The following is a 23,807-nucleotide window of genomic DNA, read 5'->3' as shown; positions in this document are numbered from 1 at the left end:
AAGGAGAACCGGAGCGAGTGGGATCAGGGCCTGGTACACAGGACAGCTTCTGGTCCATAGCGGACCTGGCTCCCAACAACCCACATTTGGCTATATCATTGGAGGGGCAAGCTTAGAAGCACACCAGACCAAGGGGAGAAGGAGTGAATATATTCCCCTAACTTGAAAGGGGGCCTTCTTTTGGAAGGAAACCCCTAGAATTTGTCATAAATCACTGTCATCAAGTAGCAGCCACACCAACTAACCACTGGAAGGGCAGTGTGGTGATTGCCATTCCCTCTGTGCAAGGAGTCTAGAGGAAACATTTGGGGAGGAGCCCAATCTAAACAGGGGAAGAGGGTAGGGCATGGAGGCCTACCAGAAAGAGAATCAGTATCAGTGAGCGAAAGCAATGGCAAGAGGAAAGGCGGTGATTGAAAAATGTCCAAAAACAAGGGAAAGGAACCTCTGCCACCCTTGCAGGAGACCAGAAAAACCCTAGAGAGCAATCTGCAGACGATGTGGAGCAAGGAGCTTAGCTCAACCGAGGGAGCGCAACAGGGCCTGGACCAAACAGAGCAAGGGGGACTCCAATCAGGAGAAGCTCAAGACCAAACAGTGACACAGGCGCTACTCAAACAAAACTTTAATGACTTTGGGGATAGGATCGCAGACAGGGTCCAAAAGCAAATGGATATAATGAGAGAAGATTTGGCAGCAGCACTGCAGGACATAAAATGGGATGTGAACAAAATAGAAGAAAGGGTGGACACCAATGAGGAAGCTATTCAAGAATTGATGGAGGACTCAAGGAAGACTGAAACTTTGCTGGAATTGGCAAACGCGACCCATAACCATGAACTTCAGGTGGAAGACCTAGAAAAAAGGTAAGGGAGATCGAACATTCAAATCAAAACATGCCAGAGGAAGTCCCCGACAAAGATCTCGAAAGCTGGTCAAAGCTATCTTTGTTGACCTCTTGGAGGCGAAGGAACAGCTAGAAGTGAAGGTTGATATTATTCACACAGTGGAGCCCCGAAGAACAGAACCGGGGGCAAGGCCAAGGGATGTCCTGGCAGCTCTGCAAGATTACAAAGGAAAAGATCTTGCAAACTTCAAGGAAGGCAAAACAAATAACCTACAATTCGGCTGAAATATTTCGATTTCAGGACTTGTCCAAGACAGCTCTGTCCAAAAGGAGAACAATGGCACTGGTCCTGAGGGTTCTCCGAGATGAGGATATTCGATATCGCTGTACGTTCTCATTTGGGCCGGTTTTCGAGGGGCAAAGAAAGCAGTATCGAATCGGAACATATGAAGGAGTACAAGTTTTGGGAATCGAAGAGCAAGACCAGGACTTAAGGGACCCTGAAGCAAAAGGCCAGAGCACACTAAAGAGCTGGTAATGGGCAACGGCGAAACCAAAAAGAAATAAGAAAGGGGGATATCATCCTCAGCTGAAAGGCCTGGCACCCTGAGAAGAGCACGAGAGGGGGACGACTCCTGCAAAGGGCACATGACGCCGAAATTTACAAAGAGGTACAAGGGACTATTCGGTCTGTAAGCCTGGGGGGGTGGGAGGGTGATCAATAGGGTCAATATTGAAGGTTCCGGGGGATGGGGCAGGTGGGGAGGGATCTCAAATGGGTTTGGGAGAACCTGCAAGTGCACACGCTGGGTCTGGTAAAGGGCTCGACCCTCGAGAGGGTGATTCGCGGGGCTAGAGGCCGATGAGCTCTCCCAGTGAAGGGGGGGTGGAGTAAAGGGAGAGGGGAAGGTGGGAATGGGTGCACAATATCCGATATCACACCCTTGATAATGGATAAACATAACAACTTAAGCATTATCTCCTTAAACGTTAACAGAATAAATTCCCCTGTGAAAAGGAAAACATTGGAAAGATGTTCGGAGGGAGGGTTGAGACATCATAATGTTACAAGAGACCCATCTGCAGATTCGGGACAGAGCTAGAATAAGAATACAAGGCTTCTGCCAAATTTACCAATCCACTGACAAGTGTAAGAAGGGGGGAGTATTGGTGGCCCTCAGGAATAATTTGGACATCACAATTACTGATACCGAGAGGGTTACCCAGGGGAGATACTTAGCACTCAACATAAAAGGGAGGGGGAGGGCTATACAGTTGCTACGATTTATGCACCCAACATGGGACAAGACACCTTCATACAAAATGAATTGGTCTAATTGGAGAGATTTGCTAAGGGCCCCATAGTCCTGATGGGAGACTGTAACTTGGCATGGGACCCAGATAAGGATAGGAGCAGGAAGAGCCAGGGTGCACAGGGAAAACCCTCAAAAGAATTGGTAAAGAAAGTGGATAGGCTTGCATTAGTGGATGTATGGAGGGGAAGGGTAGGGGAGAAGGAGGGATTCACATTATTTTTACATGTTCACCTCTCGTCGTCAAGGATTGACTATATATGGTCATTCCGTGCACGGTTGATTCTGGTACAGGGTATAGAGTTGGGGTAGTGTTAGGCAGAAACCTGTGCAGTTCCCTTGGGGACCACTGCAAAAGATTTAGGACTACAGGTGGTTGGCAGTAAACCCAATTGGTAGCAGTCTGTACCACCAAGATTTACCTGGTAGCTGAGCAGTCAGACTTCTCTCAAGATGAGATAGGCAGTATATAGAGTATACACAATAGGTACAGAGATACAATAGCACAAGCAAACACTGACCAGAGCTTTGGTGTAAAAGTTAAAGACACACTTGTAAATTACACTAGCACAAAAAGAGGTAAGTAAATTCAACACACAGTCACTATTATATATATACAACCCTGATTACTTATTAGACAAGTCCTAATGGGAAACGCCACTTATTTTCAGACAGAGGTGAGTGCTTAACATAAGATGGCACTCTAATAAGTTATAGAAAAAGGGAGGGAAAAAGCAAAGTTATGAAAGCACACAATTTCAATACTTTTCCAAGAACCACAGTGAGACAGGTTAGGCAAAGTCTACTGGAGAGCAAGGGAGTTCAAATGCCAGGCCCACTCTTAGAGAGAGCAAGCGAAATGTGTCCAGGATCACACAGTGGGGTTATGCCCTAAGAGTCTTTGTAGATAGTTCATAAAAGATTGAGATCAAGTCAGGAAAAGTTAGTTAACAGGCCCCAGGCTAACCCAGGTTAGAAAGCCGAGGATTTACTGTCACCCCGAACGATCTGTCGCAAGGGAAGCCAGGCGGGACACAGTACCTGAAATGGGAAGAACGCTCCAACGGGGGCAGTTGTTCCTGGCAGCGGGTGCAAGTCGGTGTTTCGTCCAGAGGAAGAGAAGGTCTCGACGTGGAGGAAAGATGAAGGTCGCTGCACTGCCAGGGAAGAAACCAGCCGCTGAGTTTTCCGGTTCCAAGGTACTACCCTTTTCTTCGCGGTAGTGGTAAACCGTGGTATTCCGGTTGCCGGGGTGCTTGGCACAGGCAAGGCGGCCAGGAGATGGTCCAGGAAGGCGAAAAGATGGGCAAACTGGTTATCCCCACCAGTCAAAAGAAGAAGACTCTCCGGACTGGAGATCTCCTCTGTCGTTGGGAAAAGTGGTGAGACGGTTCAGCTGGGCTCCACCGGTGGTGTAGTCATTGCAGGTCGGCTCAGCTTCTCCCTCCTCGGATTCTTTAGGTCCTGAGGCGACTTCTGAAGTTCCAATCCCCAAAGCCCTGCTTTTATGCAGAAAACCCCCATTCATCAGTCCTAGCTGTCACTCAAACATGCTTAGTGGTGAGCCGGGCGGCTCACCACTAGGCCAATCACACCAGAGTGCGACTTGAGTTGCCAAGGCAACTCAGTCCAGGGTGCCTAAACCCCCTCCCACACCCCCTGTGGTACCCAGACAGAGTGGCACCACTTTTGGAGGCTTCTGTGGAGAAGCCCACCAAAAAGTGGAACAAAGGGCTTGACTTGGGTTGGAGTCACAGAAGCGAACACAAACGCCATTTTGGAACCAAGTTTCGGCAAAAAATACCAACCGGTGAATTTATATTAATTTAATAAACCGGCGGTATGTTCGAGGCTATTTTAAAAAGTGGTAGCCTCGAACAATGGGAAAATCACATAGGAATATATTCGCGGTCGAATATAAAAAGTAGTATCCACTGCCACCAGCCAAAACTCGGTGGGGGGGGGACTGGACAGTGCCCCCTCGAACAACAGACCCCGGGGCAATCGAATTGCCCCGACCAGTACGTCCACAATATGATGGTTTGTACGGTTCTGTTCACAATTTAAGACTAGTAAAGCCAATGGTGACTTTACATGCCCTGGGAGACAGAAGTCAGTCCCAGGGTATGGAGTCTATGTTTGGGGGTCGCTACGACACCCCTGGGTTACTGCACGGAGGGTGCTGTGTAACCCACATATCAAAAACACATGAAACCCTATGGGGTAAAGGACCCCATAGCCCATCGAACACATACAATGTCAAAGGAACACCTCAAATCATGTCTAAGAGTGGGAGAAAAAGAGTCTCACTCTTAGCAGGAGAAAAAAATAAACCCCAAAAATCCAGCAAAGCTGCTGGGGGACTCACTAGGTTTGGGAAATGAGCCTTTACAGAGAATTCTCCCTAACGGGGAATAACTATCGGTTCATGCACCAATGACATTAAAAATCGGAAGGAGAACAGGGCCTTTAGGATTATGGAAATGGAGGGTACCCTGCATTCTTCTTTTAGGACAATACTCAGACTCTAAGGGAGGGGATTAGGGGAGCGATGGAGAGCTTTTTTGGGGACAACAATTCCAAGGACACAAACTTGCAGATGAGGTGGGATACGTTCAAGGCAACGATCAGGGGGGAAATCATTGCGATCAAGGCCCGTAGGGACAGAGAATTGAGACCTGTTGAAAAGGACCTAGAAGAAAAATTAAAGAAGGTAATGACTAGGACGAGAGTGGGAGCGAGTGGGGAAACAAGAACGGAATATAGGGCCATAAAGGGCCAATTGGAATTAATACAGGCTAAGGTGGCAGAACAATCCCTTTTGTTGCTGAAAGAAAAAAATCTACATTAAAGCAAATAAAACAGACAGGCTACTAGCTAGGATGCGGAGTAGGGAAAAGAAGGCCAAAACCATAATAAAAATATGGGCGGAAGGGAGGTATGAGTACAGAGGCTGAGGACTTTGCCACAGAATTCACTAGATATTATACGGAGCTATAGAGCTTGAAAAATCCAGTAGAAACAAAACAGGTGGAATACATTGACAAAAGCATGACAGCAGAAATAACAGAGCAAGAGAGAGAGAGAGAATCTGGAGCAAGATATCACAAAGGAGGAGGTGTGAAAGGTCATAATGTCATTACCCCGCAATAACTCTCCAAGTCTGGATGGGTTCACCCCAGAATTTTTACAAAACCTTTAGGGAGACATTAATCCCATATCCGGTACATATCTGGTACCTCTCTTTAACGAAATGTGGAGGGCGGGGCAAATCACTCCATCTATGGAGGAGGTGAAAGTAGTTCTATTGCCAAAGCCGGGCAAAGACCCGACTGCATGTGGTTCGTATAGGCTGACAGCCCTAATTAATGTGGATTCTAAGATATATACGAAGGTTCTAGCGCACCAAATTCCCCCAAGCATCATTAGCACGGATCAATCAGGCTTCATTAGGGGCAGACAGACGAGCGATAATACAAGGAGGATAGCGCATCAGATAGAAAAGTAAACTAAAAAACTCCCAGCCCTCCTGGTAGCATTCAATGCCGAAAAGGCCTTTGATAGGGTAGAGTAGCAGTTCTGGACTCCCACTATGAAAATGGGTTTCGGCAACAAATTTCAAACAATGATTAAGGTCAACTACCATAACCCTTCCTTACGGCTAGCAATCAACAGCCATCTGTCAGAGTCCATCAAAGTATAAAGGGGCATAAAGCAGGGTTGTCCTCTTTCACCCCTGTTCTATGCAATTCATTTGGAACCACTCTTGGCAGCAGTGAGAGCCAATGGGGAGATAATGGAGATACCAGTTGGGGGAAGGGTCTGCAAAATCGCTGAATTTTGCGGATGACATGTTATTAACGTTAACAAAGCCGGAAATCTCAATTATCGCTATGGACGGAGAGATGAAACTGTTCGGGTCAGTAGCTGGGCTTAACACAAACACCCACAAATTGGAAGTCCTGACCAGACGATACCGAGAGAAATATAAATTGGGCTCAAAACTGGGCTCCCGTACAGATGGGTTGAGAAGGCCATAACATTTTTAGGAAATAAATTAACAAAAACAATGGAGGAGCTTTTTTTAAAATTAACTATCCGCCTCTGCAAGAGGACAAAAGAATAAATTGATTGGGGTCCCCTGGCGATAACATGTATAGCAAGAATACATGTTTTGAAGATGTATCCTTCCTCAATTGTTGTATTACTTCACAAATCTCCCAACACAATTTCCTGCGTTCTTCTTCCAAGCTATCCAAAAATACACAGGGAGATTTGTGTGCAATAACAAAAGGCCAAGAAATGGGGGCGGAATGGGGGAGCCAGATTTTAAGATGTAGTTTTTGGTGGCACAATTGAGGGTAATAAGGGACTGGCTGAGGGATGACTGGGATAAGATGTGGAGGGTAATGGATAACGCGGTGGTAGGAGGGAAACAAGAGGAGGTACTTTGGAAACCAAAGGAGGACAGGCCAATAAACATGTACTGTAGTAAGATACTGCCCCTGGTAGAGGAATCCTGTGATTAACTTATAAGGAGGCCCCACATTACCACCTTCCCATCTCCATGTACACCAATTTTTGGCAACCCACACTTCACCCCGTGGGCTAGAGGAGAAGGGTTTAGCAAAGTGCGGGAGGGAAGTTGCCGTAAAATCTGGGACATGTTTGAGGGGATAGAAATTAAATCATTCATCTGATTTAAGATGGATTTTGTGCTGGAAGAAGGAGAGAGGTTTAGATATACACAAATAAGACATTGGTTAATGCAGTCCTCTCTTAAGAAGGCAGCAACGCAAATATTAACCCCCTTTGAGAAATTCTTAATGTCACACTCCGGAGATAAACATATAGTGGGGGCAATCTACTCATATACTAAACAGGGGGAGGAGCCAGGTGAAAGGAGATACATGGGGAGTTGGGAAGGGGCAACAGTCCTTCTTGGCCAAAGCGTCCATTCTTTTCCCTTCCCTGTCTGCAGGGAGATTTGACGTGGATGCCGCAGGTCGGGAGGATATAGTGGCAGCCTGAACTATCAGACCTTCCGGGGAAGGGTATGTTGAGAGGAAGGAAGGGTTCCTGTTAGGCAGAAACCTGTGCAGTTCCCTCTGGGACCACTGCAAAAGATTTAAGACTACAGGTGTTTGGCAGTAAACCCACTTGGTAGCAGTCTGTACCACACAGATTCACTTGGTAGCTGTGGCTGAGCAGTCAGACTTCCCTTAAGAAGAGTTAGGCAGTATGTAGAGTATACACAATAGGTCAAAAGAGCACAGTAGAACAAGTAAACACTGACCAGAGCTTGGTGTAAAAGAGAGATAATTATTTATTTAAAACCACATCTAGTAAAACACACAGGCACTAAGGTTAAGCAGTTAAGAAACACGGTCACTAAAAGCTATACACTCCCTTAAAAGAATATTAGACAAGTCTTAAGTAAAACCCCATTTATTTTCAGACAGCGGTGAGCGCTTAACGCAGATGGCACTCTAATAATTCGTTTTAAAAAGGGAGAGAAAAGCAGAGTATAATTTGAAACAGATCCCAACACTTTCACAAGAACACAAGAGGGGAAGGCAAAGTCAAACCGTGAAGTTAGAGTTCAGGAGGCGGGATCCACTTTAAGAGGATCAGAACGAAATGTGTTCAAAGTCACACGGTTGAAGTGCACAAAAGTCTTGAAAGGGTTCAAAAAAGAGTTGGACCAAAGAAAGGGACCAGTTAGATGGTCAAGGCGGCCAGCCCAGTCCAGAAGGTTAAGGGATTATTATTACCTTGTAGCAATCTTTAGAAAGGGAGGCCTGGCGGACACGGTACCTTAAAGTGGTGAGAATACTCCAGCGGGGGCAGTTGTTCCTAGCAGCGGATACAAGTCAGTGCTTCGTCCGGGGGAAGAGAGGATCTCGTCGGGGAGGAAGACAGGAGTCCGTTGCACTGCCAGGGAAGAACTAGCCGTGGAGTTCTCAGGTAAAAGGAGCGGTCCTTTTATTCGCGGTCCAGTGGTAAGTGGCTATCCGGTTGCCGGGGTGCTTGGCACGGACAATTCGACCACAAGACCTCCTGGGAATGCGAGGAAAAGAAGGTAAACTGGTTGTGCCCACCAGTCAGGGGAAGAAGCCTCTCCAGCCGGGAGATCTTCTCTGTCGTCGGGAAGTGGTGAGTCGGTTCCGCAGGGCTCCACCGGTGGGGTCGTCGTGGTAGGTCGGCTCAGCTTCTCCCTCGTCAGATTCTCAGGTCCTGTGGCGACTTCTGAAGTTCCAGTCCCCAAAGCCCTACTTTTATGCAGCACACCCCCATTCACTCAGCCTAGCTGTCAATCAAACATGGTTAGTGGTGAGCCGGCCGGCTCACCACTTGGGCCAATCACACAAGAGTGCGACTTGAGTTGCCGAGGCAACTCAGTCCAGGGTGCCTAAACCCCCTCCAACACCCCCTGTGGTACCCAGACAGAGTGGCACCACTTTTGGAGGCTTCTGTGGAGAAGCCCGCCAAAAAGTGGAACAAAAGGCTTGGGTTGGAGTCACAGAAGAGAACACAAACGCCATTTTAGAATCGAGTTCTGGCAAAAAATACCAACCGGCGAATTAATATTAATTAAATAAACCGCCGGTATTTTCGAGGCTATGAGAATTAAATAATTAAAGTTGGTAGCCTCGAACAATGGGAAAATCCCATAGGGATATATTCGCGGTCGAATATAAAAAGTAGTATCCACTGCCACCAGCCAAAAACTCGATCAGGGGGGACGGAGACGTGCCCCCTCGACTAACAGACCCCGGGGCAATCGAATTGCCCCGACCAGTACGTCCACAATATGATGGTTTTTACCGGTTTCTGTTAATAATTTGGGACTAGTAAAGCCAATGGTGACTTTACATGCCGTGGAAGACAGTAGTCAGTCCCAGGGTATGGAGTCTATGGTGGGGTGTCACTATGACACCCCTGTGTCACTGCACGGAGGGTGCTGTGTAACACACATAGTAAAAACACATGAGGCCCTATGGAGTAAAGGACCCCATAGCCCATAAAACACATTAACTGTCAAAGGAACACCATAAATCATGTCCAAGAGTGGGAGAAAAAGAGTCTCACTCTTGGCAGGAGAAAAAAACAAACTCCAGAAATCCAGCAAAGCTGCTGGGGGACTCACTAGGTTAGGAAATTCAGCCTAAAGAGAGAATTCTCCCTAACAGTTCCCTCTTCCTGGCCTGTACTTCCCCATCACATTGGTATTCGCGGGGAGCCAAGTGCATGGATTTCACCAGATTGAAGACAAAGGGTCACCTATGGCCTGATTGAAGGGCATGTGCTCAATAGCCGGGCCCTTATTCAGGATATCGTGGCGGACGACTTGAGCCTGAGGGTATCAACCACCTTCTCCACTAATCTCCTAAACTTGACATTAGAGTGAGTGTAGGGCTGTCTTTGTTGCATCTCAAGGTCTGAGATGCAAGGTCTGAGATGTGTCCAAACCACTGGCATCTTGTATGCCCCTGAGCAAGTGCCACCAAATTATCTTGGTCCTCAAAATAGTCGGCACCGCCTGATCCCACAAAGATGGGAAATACCTATTCGTACTCCTCGGCATGATTGGTGCTGAAAATCGACCGCATTGAGTCAAAAAAGCCTGTCCTGGATTGCGGCTGAAAGGCGCCAATGTCGCTGGTCAATGTTGAGGGCTTTTCCTTCAGCGCCGTGGACCCGATTACTGACGCAGAGGGCGTAGCCGCTTGTAGCGCAGCTTTAGAGGACGATGGAGTGGGTACCGGCGCTGATGGCTCCTACGGACGATGGACGCTGTTGGAGAGGCTTAGCACCTCTTGGGGCACGGGGCCTGAAGGCTTTGTCGGGGCCGAAGGCATCAACTTCCTGGCAAGCGTGGTGTCGGGTGTGCCAAGGGCCACTTTAGCCCCCAAGGCCTGCTGGCTGAGGGTTGGAGCCGCGCAGACAGCTGCCTGCTGGCGAAACATTTAGAGCATATCTTTCTTAAAAGAATCCCACTCTTCGCGATTGGTCGATCCCTTAGAGGGCTTACATCACTCCGAGGAAGAAACAGATTCCTGCTGATGGCAGCATCGCTTCTTCTTCCGTGAGGAAAAGGATGAGGCATGGCTTCTGGAGTGGGACCTCTTTTTCGTCTTTTTGCGTTGCCAGCCCTTGTCGTGACAATTGGGCATTTCAGTCTCGGCCTCAGACAACCAGACAAGAGGCTGCGCCAGAGATTTCGGTGACGGTCGGCTCAGGGCCAGTTTACCAGCTTTTCTTGCCGGGTCTTGGGTTGCATCTTGACGCACAACGCGAAGACTTCTGTGTCGTTAGTGGAACCCAAACACCATAAACAGACGTTGTGTGGGTCCGTCACCAACATTTTGGCATCACCAACATTTTGGCCTCGTTATTGGAGCACCGCTTGAAACCGGAGATACGTTGCAAAGACATATTGGGGTAAAAATGAAACAACTTTGTCTGAAAATGGCGAGTTAACTCGAGAAGGTTCCCGATGCAGAGTGTGAGCGCGCTGAAAAAGGAACTGACGCATGGGGAATAGTGATGTCGTATATATGGCGCCTGACGTCACTTCCGGAGCAGACGATCGACCAGTGTGCAAGATGGATCGAAAACCGAGTCGAGGTCCACGACGACCCCTGTCGAACATTTTCTGAACAGCAGAGCTGGATGATGTATATCTATCAAGATGCGGAATCTGCGGGAGAAAAGCAATCCATTTAAACCAACCATGTATAGACAAATACTTATGTTTACCAGCAATGAACTGACAGACTTACATCTTCTTCCACTGAGCCTGACAAAGCTCTTGCTGCTTCTCTTTCTTTCTCCATGAAAGGAATGAGGTGTCCAACGGCCTTTTTCATAACACGGGCTGACTTTATCACCTGCCATAAGAAGAGATAAAATAACTTCAGACACTGCATTTTCTGCACGATCATCAATGAGGTGCTACAAAGGATGACAAAATAGTGAGAAATACTGCAGCCAATGAATATGTACATCCAGAACACACAGTGAAATAAATGAAAACATTTCCAAAATGAGAATAACACTATTGAAGGTTGCGTTCAACATCAGTGCTCTCCAAAAGCGTGTGGATCAACACATTACTTACCTCTCAGCAACGTTCCATCGGATGGATGTTCTTCCCACAGATCCCAAATCTAGGATGTTCAATCCCCTGTCCAGCTGTCTTCAGAACCTTTTTAACATTGGTGAACGCAGCACTGCTCTGGTTCAGCTCGGGGCCACTACACGCTCTTCATGAAAGTGACATCCGGGCCAAGAATAGCAGCACCCCAGGACCTCACCTCTGCCCTTTTCCCTTAACACTCTGCTGCTGAGAAACCACAGAGCATACAAGGTATACATGCTATCCAACAAGAAGGGCAGGGAAGGAGAGGAGGAACATCCATCAGAAAGAACATTACAGAGATAAGTAATTTGTTCTTTTAATGGATTCATTCCTCCCAAGGATTCCTAATTTATGATACAGTCTCAGCGACAGGAGAAAACTCTGGAGGACCGCTTTACCAAAGCAAGCGTCCTGTTCTGAAAAAGAATCTAAACAGTAAGGTTTGGCAAAGGTGTGCAGCGAGGTCCACATAGCTGCTTGATAAATATCCAAGATAGGGGGACTCCCCCTTTGCAAGGCAGAGGTGGCAGCCAGGCCTATTGTTGAATGAGCCCTGAACCCCTCAAGTACATCTTTTCCAGCCAAATCAAAGCATAACCCACAAAAAGCTGGTCATCTTTGATGACGTCCCGATACCCAGAGACTTACTAGCGGAAAGCCCACACCGGGACCAACCGATGCAATGGCTCCTCAACCTTGTATGTGTGAGATGGAGGAAAAAACACAGGAAGCTATATTTTATGGGAGATATGGAAATCGAACAGCACCTTAGGAAGGATCGTCTCATTCAGTCACTTTCCCTTTGGGAAAGTAGGTAGGTTTAACAGAAAATTCAAAGGAGCTCACTCACCTGTCTTGCGGAAATCATGGCTAACAGGAAAATCACCTTAAGAGTGAGAAAACTTAGTGAACACGAATGCAGGGAGGGGCTTATATGAAGCACCCATCGTTTAAGCTGATCGTACACAGTGACAGCCAACAGGTGTGGGGGAAACTAGTTGTACAAACCCTGCAAGTACTGCATTACAGTGGAGATTATGAGGAAAGGGCCTTCCTCAGGTGCTCTTTTAAATACTGATATGGCAGTAGTATACCCCTTTACACAACCAACAAATATAACATGATCAATTACTGCTTCACAGATAACATTGACAATACATTGCCAGCACACATCTCAGCAAAGAGATCCCACCCTTTCCACTACAGGACACGCCAAATAGGACAAACTAAGACCACTGAACTTGAACTGATCCGCATACCCACAGCACTTAAGGCATCCACCTAGTCAGCATCCTTCCAGGCCTAACCATCATGGCTAGCACTGGTAATGCACTTGTCCCACTACCCCCACATCATTGATGACACCCTCATTGAAGGCATTGTCTCACACATATTGAAGACAGACTAGATCCTTCCTCTATTGAATGTGCAGACTGTGTCTAATTCAGACGGTTATGATAGGCGATGGATTCCTCAGAGTCCTGATGTAATGTTTTGGTTTCCTGTGGGCATGGGTTTGCTACGTTAAGAATGCATTACCTTAGTTTACATGGCAAATTGGGGGCATAGTGGGTAACTCTGCTCCAAAATCCAAGGGTCCCTTTTTTCAAACTGTTGCTAGCCAACCAATCACTGCAGGTTTTCCAATTTGAATTTCTCCAGGGCTTCCTCTCAAGTGTAGTTTAATCCAGATAGCATTCCCGAAAAAGGTAATTTAATTCTGACAATTACAGCCCTCGCTCTACAAAAATGTCAATAGCCATGACTATATTTGGTGACATTTGTGTCCACTCACTCTCACAGGAACAAGGTCTGGCAATTGGAATCAGTACTGGATTTATATAGGTGTTCCCAATGGGGACATGCCAAGGGTACAACAGGCTGTAGCCCACATGAATAAAACAAAACTGCCACTGGTCAGTGGAACCCCATATATAGCTGTGTCCGGTCATTTGTACAGGGAAAGCGGGGATTTAGTGTACTGGCACTGAAGGACATAAGGCATCTAACGGGGAGAAAAAATTCAAAACACAGCATCTTAACTCAGATTAGAAGGATGGTAACTTTCAGTCCCACAGTGCCCCTTCAAAATGTTGCCCAAGCGCAGGTCCTTTATCACTTTAATGACTACAGGTCGCTGTTCACAGACCTTTATGAATCCAAGTCTGAATGAAGCCCTAATACTAGTGCAAAATGAAAGTGCGAGTCTAGATGCAGCCCTGAGAGATTAAAACCTCATCTGGACCTCATTGTTTGCACTGGCCACTTTTTGGCTCCAGTATTCATTTTAATTATGTGCGACATTACCCAGAAAGGAAGCCAAACTCAAAGAAATGCCAGCAAAGGGACACCATTTAGTAAAATGTGCCCCAATAAGGGTCACTATTTCCATGCAACTAACAGTGCCAAGAAACCCACCCAACACCATGCTTTCCTTACGGCAAGTAAAGTTATGCTTTCAGCTAATAGCTTAATGTAACTAAAAATAAAATAATTAAGGGGGTGGTCACGGGACATCATTCATGGACATAAAGACAACCATTTCAGCAGGTGACAATTTCAGCAGAGGAGTGCAATCTCAAAAAGAGATGTTTGCGTGGAAGGAACCACAAACGTGGAAAGGGTCAATAATTAAATAATAGGACAACAACTTCAGAAGGGAAAATCAATTTCAGAATTAGACTATAATTTCAGAAGCATGAGCATTTTACAGGCTGGCAATGATTCCACCCTTTCAAATGATTCCATAACAGTGCAAAACTTTCTCAAGAAAGCATTGGAGGGTGGATATAACTGAACAACCAACACGTAGGGCTGTCTTGACACCTTTATTAATATTGGGAAAAGATCTGATGAATAGCTATTGAATTGAAAACAATTAAATAGAAATGCTGCTAAACCATTTGTATGGATAAATCCAGTGCAGGAAAGGACCTATTCTAAAAGGACCTGCTATACTAAATGAAATATCCACCAACTCCCCCACTAAAGAGAACATCCTTCAAATCACTCAATCTCGGTGACATTTTAAAGTACCCCATCTTGCTACTATGTCTTGGCCAAAACACACAATTACAACATTAAGTAGTTCTGCAACTCTGTAGCCTTGATGAACTCCTACTGGGACAGGACCTTCTCCATTAACTCTTTCTGGATGCTTTATCAAGGCAAGACGTGTAGCCTCCCCTCTTGTCTTAAAGGACTTCAGCTGATTTTCGCAGGAAAGATCTGTAGCTTGCCCTAGGGAGTTTTGTAGGTGGGATTTTCTTCACTCTTACCTTGAAATCTGTCAGGCTGCAGGCATTATGACCCCCACCTCCCACCAAGGGTTTACGCAAGGGTGCAAACTACTTTAGTTAGTGCTGGTGGCTTTGAAGTTACCACCAGTATCTGTGAGACCCCCCAGCAGGCTACTCACAGGCTTCTCCATCCAAATTCCTGGCTTTTGGACACTGAAACGCTGTCCTGACGCCCTCACAGTCATGAAGCTTGTGCCTCATTTTTATAGTTTGGCTTTAGCAGAAACTGTTGCACTATGTTTCCTGGGTGGTTGGTTCATATGCCCATTGAGATCAGTCTTTTTAATTTTATGAGTCTTTATTTGGTCCACCAACTCCAAAGTTATATAACCCTTGTTTACACTTAAGCTCAGGTGTTTGTGTGTGTTAATAAGCTAATTGGCCCTCGCCCAGTCCCTGTAGCTCGAAGTCTCAAATAGCCTGTCCATCATCTTGCCACTAGTGCAATTACTAGTGTTCCTACGAGGGAGGTAGTTCATTTCATTTCATTTCATTTACTACATGATTTTTGTTGGGTTCTTCTCCATGATCAATGCTAAGATTTGGTTACTAGTGGTTCACTCGCCATAACACCTTGTTCCATGACTGGATCCATGGTCAGGGTCCAGCACTATATTTGGTCCAGATTATTTGCAGGCATAGTAAACCATCCTGGCACAGATTTGCTAAGCGGGGGTCTTTCCTCCCCTGTACTCATTTCCTCCACATCAATATCGTATTGGGTACACTTTCTCACTTCCTGTGAAGGATATTTTCATTTGCGAGACAAGTGGGTTCTTCTTGGACAGTAAGGACCGTGCATGTCACAGGGTGCCTTTGGGAGGACTGAGGGATCAACAAATACCACACACAGGAGTTACATCATGTAGCTGCAAAGAAAGACTAGCCCCTTTCAAAGTCAGGTGATAAATGGAGGCCTGTGTCACAGATGGTACAAGAATCAATCAGTCGCAAAGATGGTTCATGGGTTTTTATTGAAGCTGCTGAGGGGTTGAGGGGCCAAGGACCCTTCCTCTCTCTTTTGTCTTGTATTTATTGACCCTCCTACCTAACCCAGGTGTCCGTAAACCCCGGTTGGTGCTACCGAATGTGGACCACTATTGTCTAAACACTATCTTGTACTAAAGATTATTATCTAAATGGCAACTATCTAAACTCCCTCAGGGACTGCCCAACTCTTCCTGTCCCTACTGTGAAGGCATCATGAAGCAAGACACAGACAAAGTTAAACAAAGTAATGTATTAAAGCAAATGTCAGGATGGTTGAAGGCCTAACTTGCCCTATACTATGGTGAGATTTCCTCGGGGTTCCCATCCCCAAGTTCCAAGCAGCACAGTTCAAGAGAAAAGGGTTGTGAGGCTCTGTCCTCAAGACAGTGTTCTAGATCCTGAGGTCTAAGGGTTTCCTTCCCAAAGATTTCAATACCACAACTGATATTTTTTTTATTTTTATTGATATAGCTGAAATGTATTAACTTTTTAATATAAAAAACAGAAATTACAGAAATGTACAAAAATTTACAGAATTTTTCAGAAATCTTTCAACATATATCATTTAAAACTGAGACACAACACCTTGGTATTGTAATTGTAATTTACAGTGAACCATCTACAAATTAACCGATTAATCGATTAACACATGGCATTTTACTACTGCTTAGTTACTTCTTCTAATTTTAACTCATACAGAAATGCAATGGCTCCTAACGAGACCGCAGTGGAAATACCAGAGTAGATAGTGCTCCACAATATGTCCGATGTTGAAACACCAAATGGTTCAGTTAAGTGTTTAAAATATTTCACTCGGAGACTTAGGAGTGTCTCACATTCAGTGAGAAGATGTCTCAATGTTTCGGTTGTGTCTTGCTGTTTGCAAAATCTGCAGAACTTTTGGTCATTATTAATAAGCTTGCGCCGGGCCATCACCTGTCTTGTTGACCAGAGATTAAGTCGTAATCGAAGCAGATCATTTCAATGTTTTATGGATGGAGACCTAATCAGATAGCGTTCTGGGAAGGAGTGGTTCTTTACTGTGAGAGTTGTAGGGTCAAAAGCACGGTAGCTGGAACATTTTACTTTGGTATTATTCCAGTCCATAGCAAAAATGCTTCTGAAGCAGACTTAGCAAGGAGGCATCTATCATCACCAGAGTGTGGATAACTTGGTTGTGCCATTTTGATATAAAAGTGTATTTTGACACAAAAATATAGGCTGCCAATGTTCCCAAAACTGTAGTTGAGTTCCAGGCCAATAAACATTTTCTAAACAGTGCTATTATTAGCCATATATATCTCATGTAAAGGGAAATCAGCCCCAGCTCGTATCTGATGATGGATAATGGGGTTGATGTAAGCAAATGCAAAACGCTTCGCCAATACTTTGCTTCTAAATTGTGCCAAAATTCCTCCTTTATGATGGGTCTGGTCTCCGAGGAGTATAACAAGATAGGTGATACTTTCTGATTGTAAAATGATAGAGCAGGGACCAGAGTGAACTTCCCGTATTTCCTTAGAATGATCTTAGTTTGTTGGATAAATGTTGTTACCCTATCTTGTTGCTGTTGTTTATACGCAGCAGTTTGATCCTTTGGGAAGATTTGGGCACCCAAATATGTATAATGGTTCACTATTTGAAGGGTTTCTCCCATCATATTCCAAGTAAACATTACTCTTGATGTTCTTTGAGTGACATTGAAGATCATGTCTTTAGTTTTTTCACGGTTAATGCTTAGATGATTAGCATTAGTGTAAGTTATTATCGCATTCAGAGCCTTCTCTAGGCCCCTAGGTGTTTTTGACATGATAACCAGGTCATCTGCATACATTAGAAAAGGGATGCTTTCGTTGATTAGTTTTGGTGGATCTGTAAAGATGATTTTAAAGGACTCTCCCACGTCCGCGATGAAGAAGTTGAATAGTGCTGACGCGAGTGTACATCCCCGTCTCAACCCTCTGAATGTTTTAACCGGTTGGGATAGCTTCCCATCATTTGTTAGTCTGATCTTTATAGTGTTGTCAGTGTGGAGGTCTTCAATCAAATGAATGATGTATTTCGGACAACCTAGTTGGGTTAGTTTTTGTATTAACAATTCACGTGAGACAGAATCAAAGGCAGCCCACAGGTCTATATAAAATGATATAAAGTGGCTGTGTTGTTACTTTGTGGTGCTCAATGATCGCTGTGTCAGTAAATTGATACAAGTTCCCATTCCGGCAACAATTCCAGTTTGAAAAGGATCTCTGGTGCCTGATTGAACTGTCCATTTGTTTAAATCTCTGAGGATGAATTTAGAGAACAGCTTGCCCGAGGCATCGAGATAAGAGATGGGTCTGTAATTCTTTGGTGGTTTTCCGTCTCCTTTTTTAAAGATCGGGATAATGATCGCCGATTTGCACGTAGCCGGTATGGTATTTGTATTTATGATCTGATTAAAGAGGAGAGTGAGAATCTTTGACCATTGTGCTGGGTCTTATTTGAACATGAAATTGCTTGTGCCATCAGGGCCTGGGGCTCGTGAATTTGAGAGTTTATTTATGAAATATAGCACATCTTCCTCTTCAATTTTGAGACCTGCGTAGTTAGAGTATTCTCTTCTAACCGGACTTGACTCAGATTGCTCTTTCTGGTAGATGTTAGTAAAGTATTTTATCCACTCCAATTCACTCACTCCATTAAGTTGTGCTGCTTTTTGAGTGGCATTGGTACTGTTGTTAATTAGTGCCCATATTTGCCCCATGTTTTTGTTAAGACTGCTACACAACATGGATTCCCCATCTTCTTGGAACATTTGTATTCGGTGGCCTCTGAGCCAGTTTTTATATTGGCAGTTGAGTGATTTTAATTTCTGATATTTGTCGAGGCTATTTGAGCTCAAGATCCGTTTTTTGTTTTGCCTTAAAATAGTTTTTTTTGCTTGGACGAGGGCATCAAATTTGTGTCTTGGTTAAGAAAAATCAAGTTTATGTTCTTTGTATACTACTTGATAAAGATGGAGAAATGATGTGTAGTCGGTGGAAGCAAGTTGACTGTCCTGCATGTTCAGCTCTATTTTTTTTACCAAACTCAGACAGATTCTGTCTATTCCATCTTAGTCTTGTGCGAGCATTATTTGCTATTAATTGATGGTCAAAGGTTTCACCGCTCTCTTGGGTGTCCGTTTCCAAATTCCATTTCAAGTTCAGGACATTGTGATCACTGTACGCTTGTAAAGTTTCAGGATCCAAGAAGACAATCAATTATTGAGGATGCTGCTCCTCTACCCCACGTTGTATTTGGATTGATATCACTCAGGATAGAACCATTGCACATGATTAGTTTACGATTTTTCATTAGACTCTTCCATCTCAGGCAAATTAGATTACATTTTTGATTATGATTTGGTAGAAGTTGCAGATTTAAGTCCCCTGTCACGATCACTGTGGTGATATCTGGAGAGTCTATTATGATGTTCAAAAGAAGTTCTAGATCTAAAAAGAAGACCTCATCCGAGATACCTTTAGGATTTCTGTAAACATTCAATATGGCCATCATACCTCTCCCAAAATCCAACCTAACCATTTGCAAATACGGGTTCGGGGATAACAACGGGCACAGGCTCCAATTTCTATGATTCCTAACAATCACCATTAGGCCAGAAGAGGGCCTTCCACATCTCCCAGATATCGCTGGATTTGACTAGCCATGTTTCTTGTAATAGAATTATGTTGTGCGTGGCTAGAACTTCTGCACTGGGGCCCAATAAATGAGTATGCCCGCATGTGTTCCAACTAATTAAGGATGTAGTACCTTGTTCTCTGCCTGGTTATGACTTGTTTTTTCACTCATTTTCTTGGTTCTGTGAATTCCTGAATTGATTTGTACTTGTGGTATTCTTAGTGTGGGCATAACTTCCATGTTCTTGCTTCTCCATATAGTTCTCTTTTCTCTCCATGGTGATATTTCCTTGAGCATCTAGGCACATGGGATCTCTAGATAACACAAATCTTAGAGCAAATATCTCCATTATGGCTTGCCATAACGAATTTCTGGTTAAGTTGGATGATAACCAGAGTCTTACCATAGAGTGGTCATTCTCCTTGATAAATTCAACCTGAGCAATGTCAATTGATGTTATGTCCTGTAGCGCGTCTACTTCTTCACAGATCGCCAATATGCTTGTTCGATTAAGCACGTAAACTGGGTATGGAGCTAAACGACATTTTAGGATTAACCTGTGGTGCGTGTTCCATTTTTGTTTAGTATTATTTTTGGAAAAATTACTCTGCGACTAATTTGCTAAATTTTTGCTGAGCACTTGGGATTCGTCCATGGTTCGCTTCTGTTATTTCTTTATTTGAATGACTCTGCTAATTCATATTTAGAATAATAGTTTTCAATTGCTCTTGCGATTTGCGCTTCCATTTCGTCTGTTTTTAGTTGTTGACTTGACAAGGGCGATTCGCTTCCTCTTTGTTCCTTTTGCTGACTTTCTCTGACATTATTGTGTTGAAGATGACTAATTTACAATCATTTCTTGTTGGATCATAATCTCGTGGTGGGGATGAAATCTTGTGGACATTGAGTTTAATTGAGAATTCTGTGTATGTTCTTTATATGAAAAAGCACAACTTGGTTGTAGGTGTTGAACTTCTTGATCATACAAGGCAAGTTGTGTCTGGTTAGTAAATTGCTCTTATAGTAAAGGCATTGAGTTTGCTTCATTGTTCAAACTTAGAGCAAGCTCTATCGCAGTTTTTTGTTTCTCTTGAAGGGTCTGCGGTGGAATCTTGATTGATTGTTGCAACTCCAGATAATTCTTGATTGAGTTCTCAATCTGGCCTCTAACATCTGCCAGTATTGAGAAATCTTCTCCATTTTGTTGTGGGTGAGCCGTTTTCGTGATGTTTTGTTTCAAGCTGCTCGCATGAGTTTGTACTCTCTCGGCCTGCGTTTTGCTGGTGATACTGCTAGAGTTCATCGTTTGCATTTCTCATGATTGATAAGTGGCTTCCTTTTGTATGTCAGCTTTCCGTTTCTCCAAATGAACTACCGTTTGATCACTCACAGTAGAGGCAGGTAAGTTTAGATTACTGATTGTAGCCTCATTGACATCAAACGAAGCAATCAGTTGGTTCAATGGTAAGTAGTCTTGAATGATAGGCAGGGCGGCTTGGACTGTAGGTACAGGCGTTTTTTTGCCTCTTTTTGTTGTTTTCATCTGTGACATGTTTTTGTTCTCTTTCAATTTCGGGATTAACCGTTTGATGAGATGCTTAATATTGGCTCTTGACCGTAAGGATAAACCTTCTTGGTTTTTTGTCTTTTTTCTGTTTGTACCAGAATCTTTGCTACTATATTTCATTTGGTTTGGGTTTTGAAATAAGTCATATGTCATTGGTCTGGCAACATCCGAGCGCAACGCTTTCTTTGTTGCTGGATGTGTCTTGTCAATGTTTTCTAGAGTGTTCATATCAGCGTTAGCACCCAGTTCATGTTGCAGAATATGGATGATAATAAAGGTCATCACCTTGATCAGCATCCTCCCTATTTTCGATTATTTGTACTGATTTGTCCGGCTCGTTTTGTATGAGGGCTTCCTCAATAACATGGCTTATTTCTGGCAGACTGGGAAAGTCTTTTTCCCTGATCTCTCCTTTTAGGTGATGCCTTCTGTTGCACCCAGTAGTCGGACATAATTCAGCTGTCAGTTGATTCATCCAACAGCTGCACCTGATGTTGGCATTGAACCATCACTCTGTCTGGGGGACACTTTTCCTTCAGTCACCAGACCCGCCAATGACATTTGTACTGTGTGGACGGAGGTATCGAATAAGCTTGGTGACTGGTACAAACTGTTGTTATGCTGTGAAATCATGGAGGAAGAGGCTATTACAGATATTTTTTCCATGTTAATACTCGAGCCCTCGTTGCTATGCTCTAAATCAATGTCTCTCGGCGAGGGTGGCATTTTTTGTCTCTCACCCGTAAAATGGTCAATGTCTAAAGTTTGTGGCTTCAAAATCAATTTGTTGACTATATTTGGCACTATTTGTGCATCTGGGATTGTTAGTTCTTCAATCGGAATTGCTGGACATGATGAAATATTCGCATTTGGCAGAAAGTCCAGTATGGGCGTCTGAATCTTCGTCGAGTCTTTTTTTTGAATGTCCGGACTTGTCATGATTTTTGTTTTATTTTTTGTTTTGGACTGGATGTCAGCAAGAAGCTGGTGAGTATCTGTCACCGCATGATTTTGTGGCTTTATTTCTGAAAGTTTGTTACGCTGATCATCGGCTGATATTAATTGCGTGTCCGTTATTGAGATGTTGTTAGCATTACTAGCCTTCTCGCTTTACACTCAGCTGTTGTGTTTTCGTTGTGTTTAGCAGCCGGCGCCAATGTATTTCCACTAACAGACTGGGTGCTATTGCATGGCTTTGCTTTGCAAAACTCGCAAATATCCCCTTCACAGGTTTTTTTTGCCGCAAATATCCAGAGATTGATTTCGTATTTTCCTTTTCAAATTATTCACTGTCGACAACTTGATGGGTGTTGATTTTAAGGTTAAGGACGTACTTGAGATTTTTGTGTTTTTTGCCATCTTTGATCGTAGACAATAGCCCTCGTGTTGCATTAATCTCACCCTACAATGATGAGTTTGAGGGTTCAATCTCCTCTCCCAAGTGAAGTGTGAATATAGAACTTTTTGGGCTGGTCAAAGGGCTTTGCCCCGCAGTCGCAGCTAATAGTCAAAATTGTTTTTTTGTTTTTTTTTGTTTAAATGGAATCTATAAGCCGCTCAAAGGGTGAAGCCCCGCAGTCACGGCTAGATCCCGTAAGATGTTACTATATTTTCGCTTTTTTTTGTATTCCTAGTTCGTAATCACACGCGGTTAGTCACACGTGCGAGACGTCAGTTGTAACTAGTATAGATAGACTAGCATAGGTAACATACTCTATATGATTCTCACCTATTATGAGGTTTTGGAGACTCGAACTTCAAGTTATTTCAGGAAAGCTTCACATGTGAGCGAGAACAGATGTTATCGGGCAGTCCACATCTCTGCCCCGACGCACCCCAAGCAACAGACAACACACTCGCCGCACTCTACGACGCTTCGCGTGTGTGTGGTGTATTTAGGTAAAAGGCTCCACCTCTTAGGCAATGGGCAGCAAAGAAAGACCGACACAAACACACTCGCCGACTCTTTCAGTCTTTCAAAATTCAACACAAACCCAGGACAACTTGACCCTGCTTCTGCATTGCATCATCAGCTTACTTGTAGTGCTTCTTCTGAATATATTCCACAAGGTCCTTTACTTTCACACTTCAGGAATCCCTGGTCTAGGCGCAGCAGTTCAGACCGCACGGTATACCCATCACAGGTAGCACCACCAGGAAGCCAAGGCTCTTTAGCACACACAGGTTCTTCTGTTTTATGCCTGTGTATAGATTCCCCTTCACTGGACTTCTCTTTGTTGGCTTTTTGGCTTTAGGTATAAGTCTGCACTTTCCTGGTTTCTCTTTCTCAGCCTCTTGACTTTGTCATTATGTATTACATACCTCTGTGCCAGTCTTTGGCCTTTTAGCACTGTACTTATTCATAAAGTTCACTGTACTGCACTGGTCTGGGTGATGCCGTACCTTTTTGTGACACTCTTGCACACTTGTGTTCTTTTGTGAAGTTTGCGTTTAATTGGGCACTTTCCCCTTTTATCTTTCATTCGTTATAAGTTTTGCCCATATTCAATACGCACAACTTGTTATTGTTTCACATTTTCCTTCAGTTCAGTATTCAATATATTTATAGTTCAGCGTTGATTCAAGTTTTCATCCAGCAAGGTGTTTCAAATGCTTATTTTATATTTGGTTCGAGTTTTCATTCATTTCGGTATTCAACATGTACATTGCAGCTTTGTTTCATGTTTTCTTTCCATTCTGTATTCAATAAATTGTACGGCAGTTCATTATCTGTGCGTAGCCTTCTCAAGGCGCCCCGGGTTCGAGTGACCTCCATGGCATATCCCACTGCCTTCCGTCTGCTTCCCCTGTCGGCGGACCATCTCCTGCAAGCCCCGCTCACACTCAGTGTCCTAGCCTGCACACGCCGGGGCCTCTGCTTACCTGACACTGATGCGGACGGCGTCCCTCCTCCTTTCCTGCTTGCCGGCAGGATTAGCAACACGTCTCACAATATTGAAGCTCCCAAATCTGTGGTAACCAC

The 23,807-nt window shown here is 44.3% G+C and overlaps 1 protein-coding gene across 1 annotated transcript in view; it reads right to left on the bottom strand.

Annotated features, from left to right (window-relative positions):
• The window catches only part of MTR (5-methyltetrahydrofolate-homocysteine methyltransferase), a 1,960,411-nt gene that overhangs the window by 696,345 nt on the left and 1,240,259 nt on the right, over positions 1-23,807 (bottom strand). The window contains exon 21 of the mRNA XM_069607970.1: positions 10,947-11,054. Within this exon, the coding sequence (XP_069464071.1) occupies positions 10,947-11,054 (108 nt within the window). The remainder of the gene's footprint in view (positions 1-10,946; positions 11,055-23,807) is intronic.

Source organism: Ambystoma mexicanum, chromosome 4q, assembly GCF_040938575.1.
Source record: "Ambystoma mexicanum isolate Mex_15411 chromosome 4q, UKY_AmexF1_1, whole genome shotgun sequence".
In the NCBI taxonomy this organism is placed as follows: domain Eukaryota; kingdom Metazoa; phylum Chordata; class Amphibia; order Caudata; family Ambystomatidae; genus Ambystoma; species Ambystoma mexicanum.
Note: the sequence above shows the minus strand (reverse complement) of the source record. Positions and strands in the feature narration are given on the sequence as shown.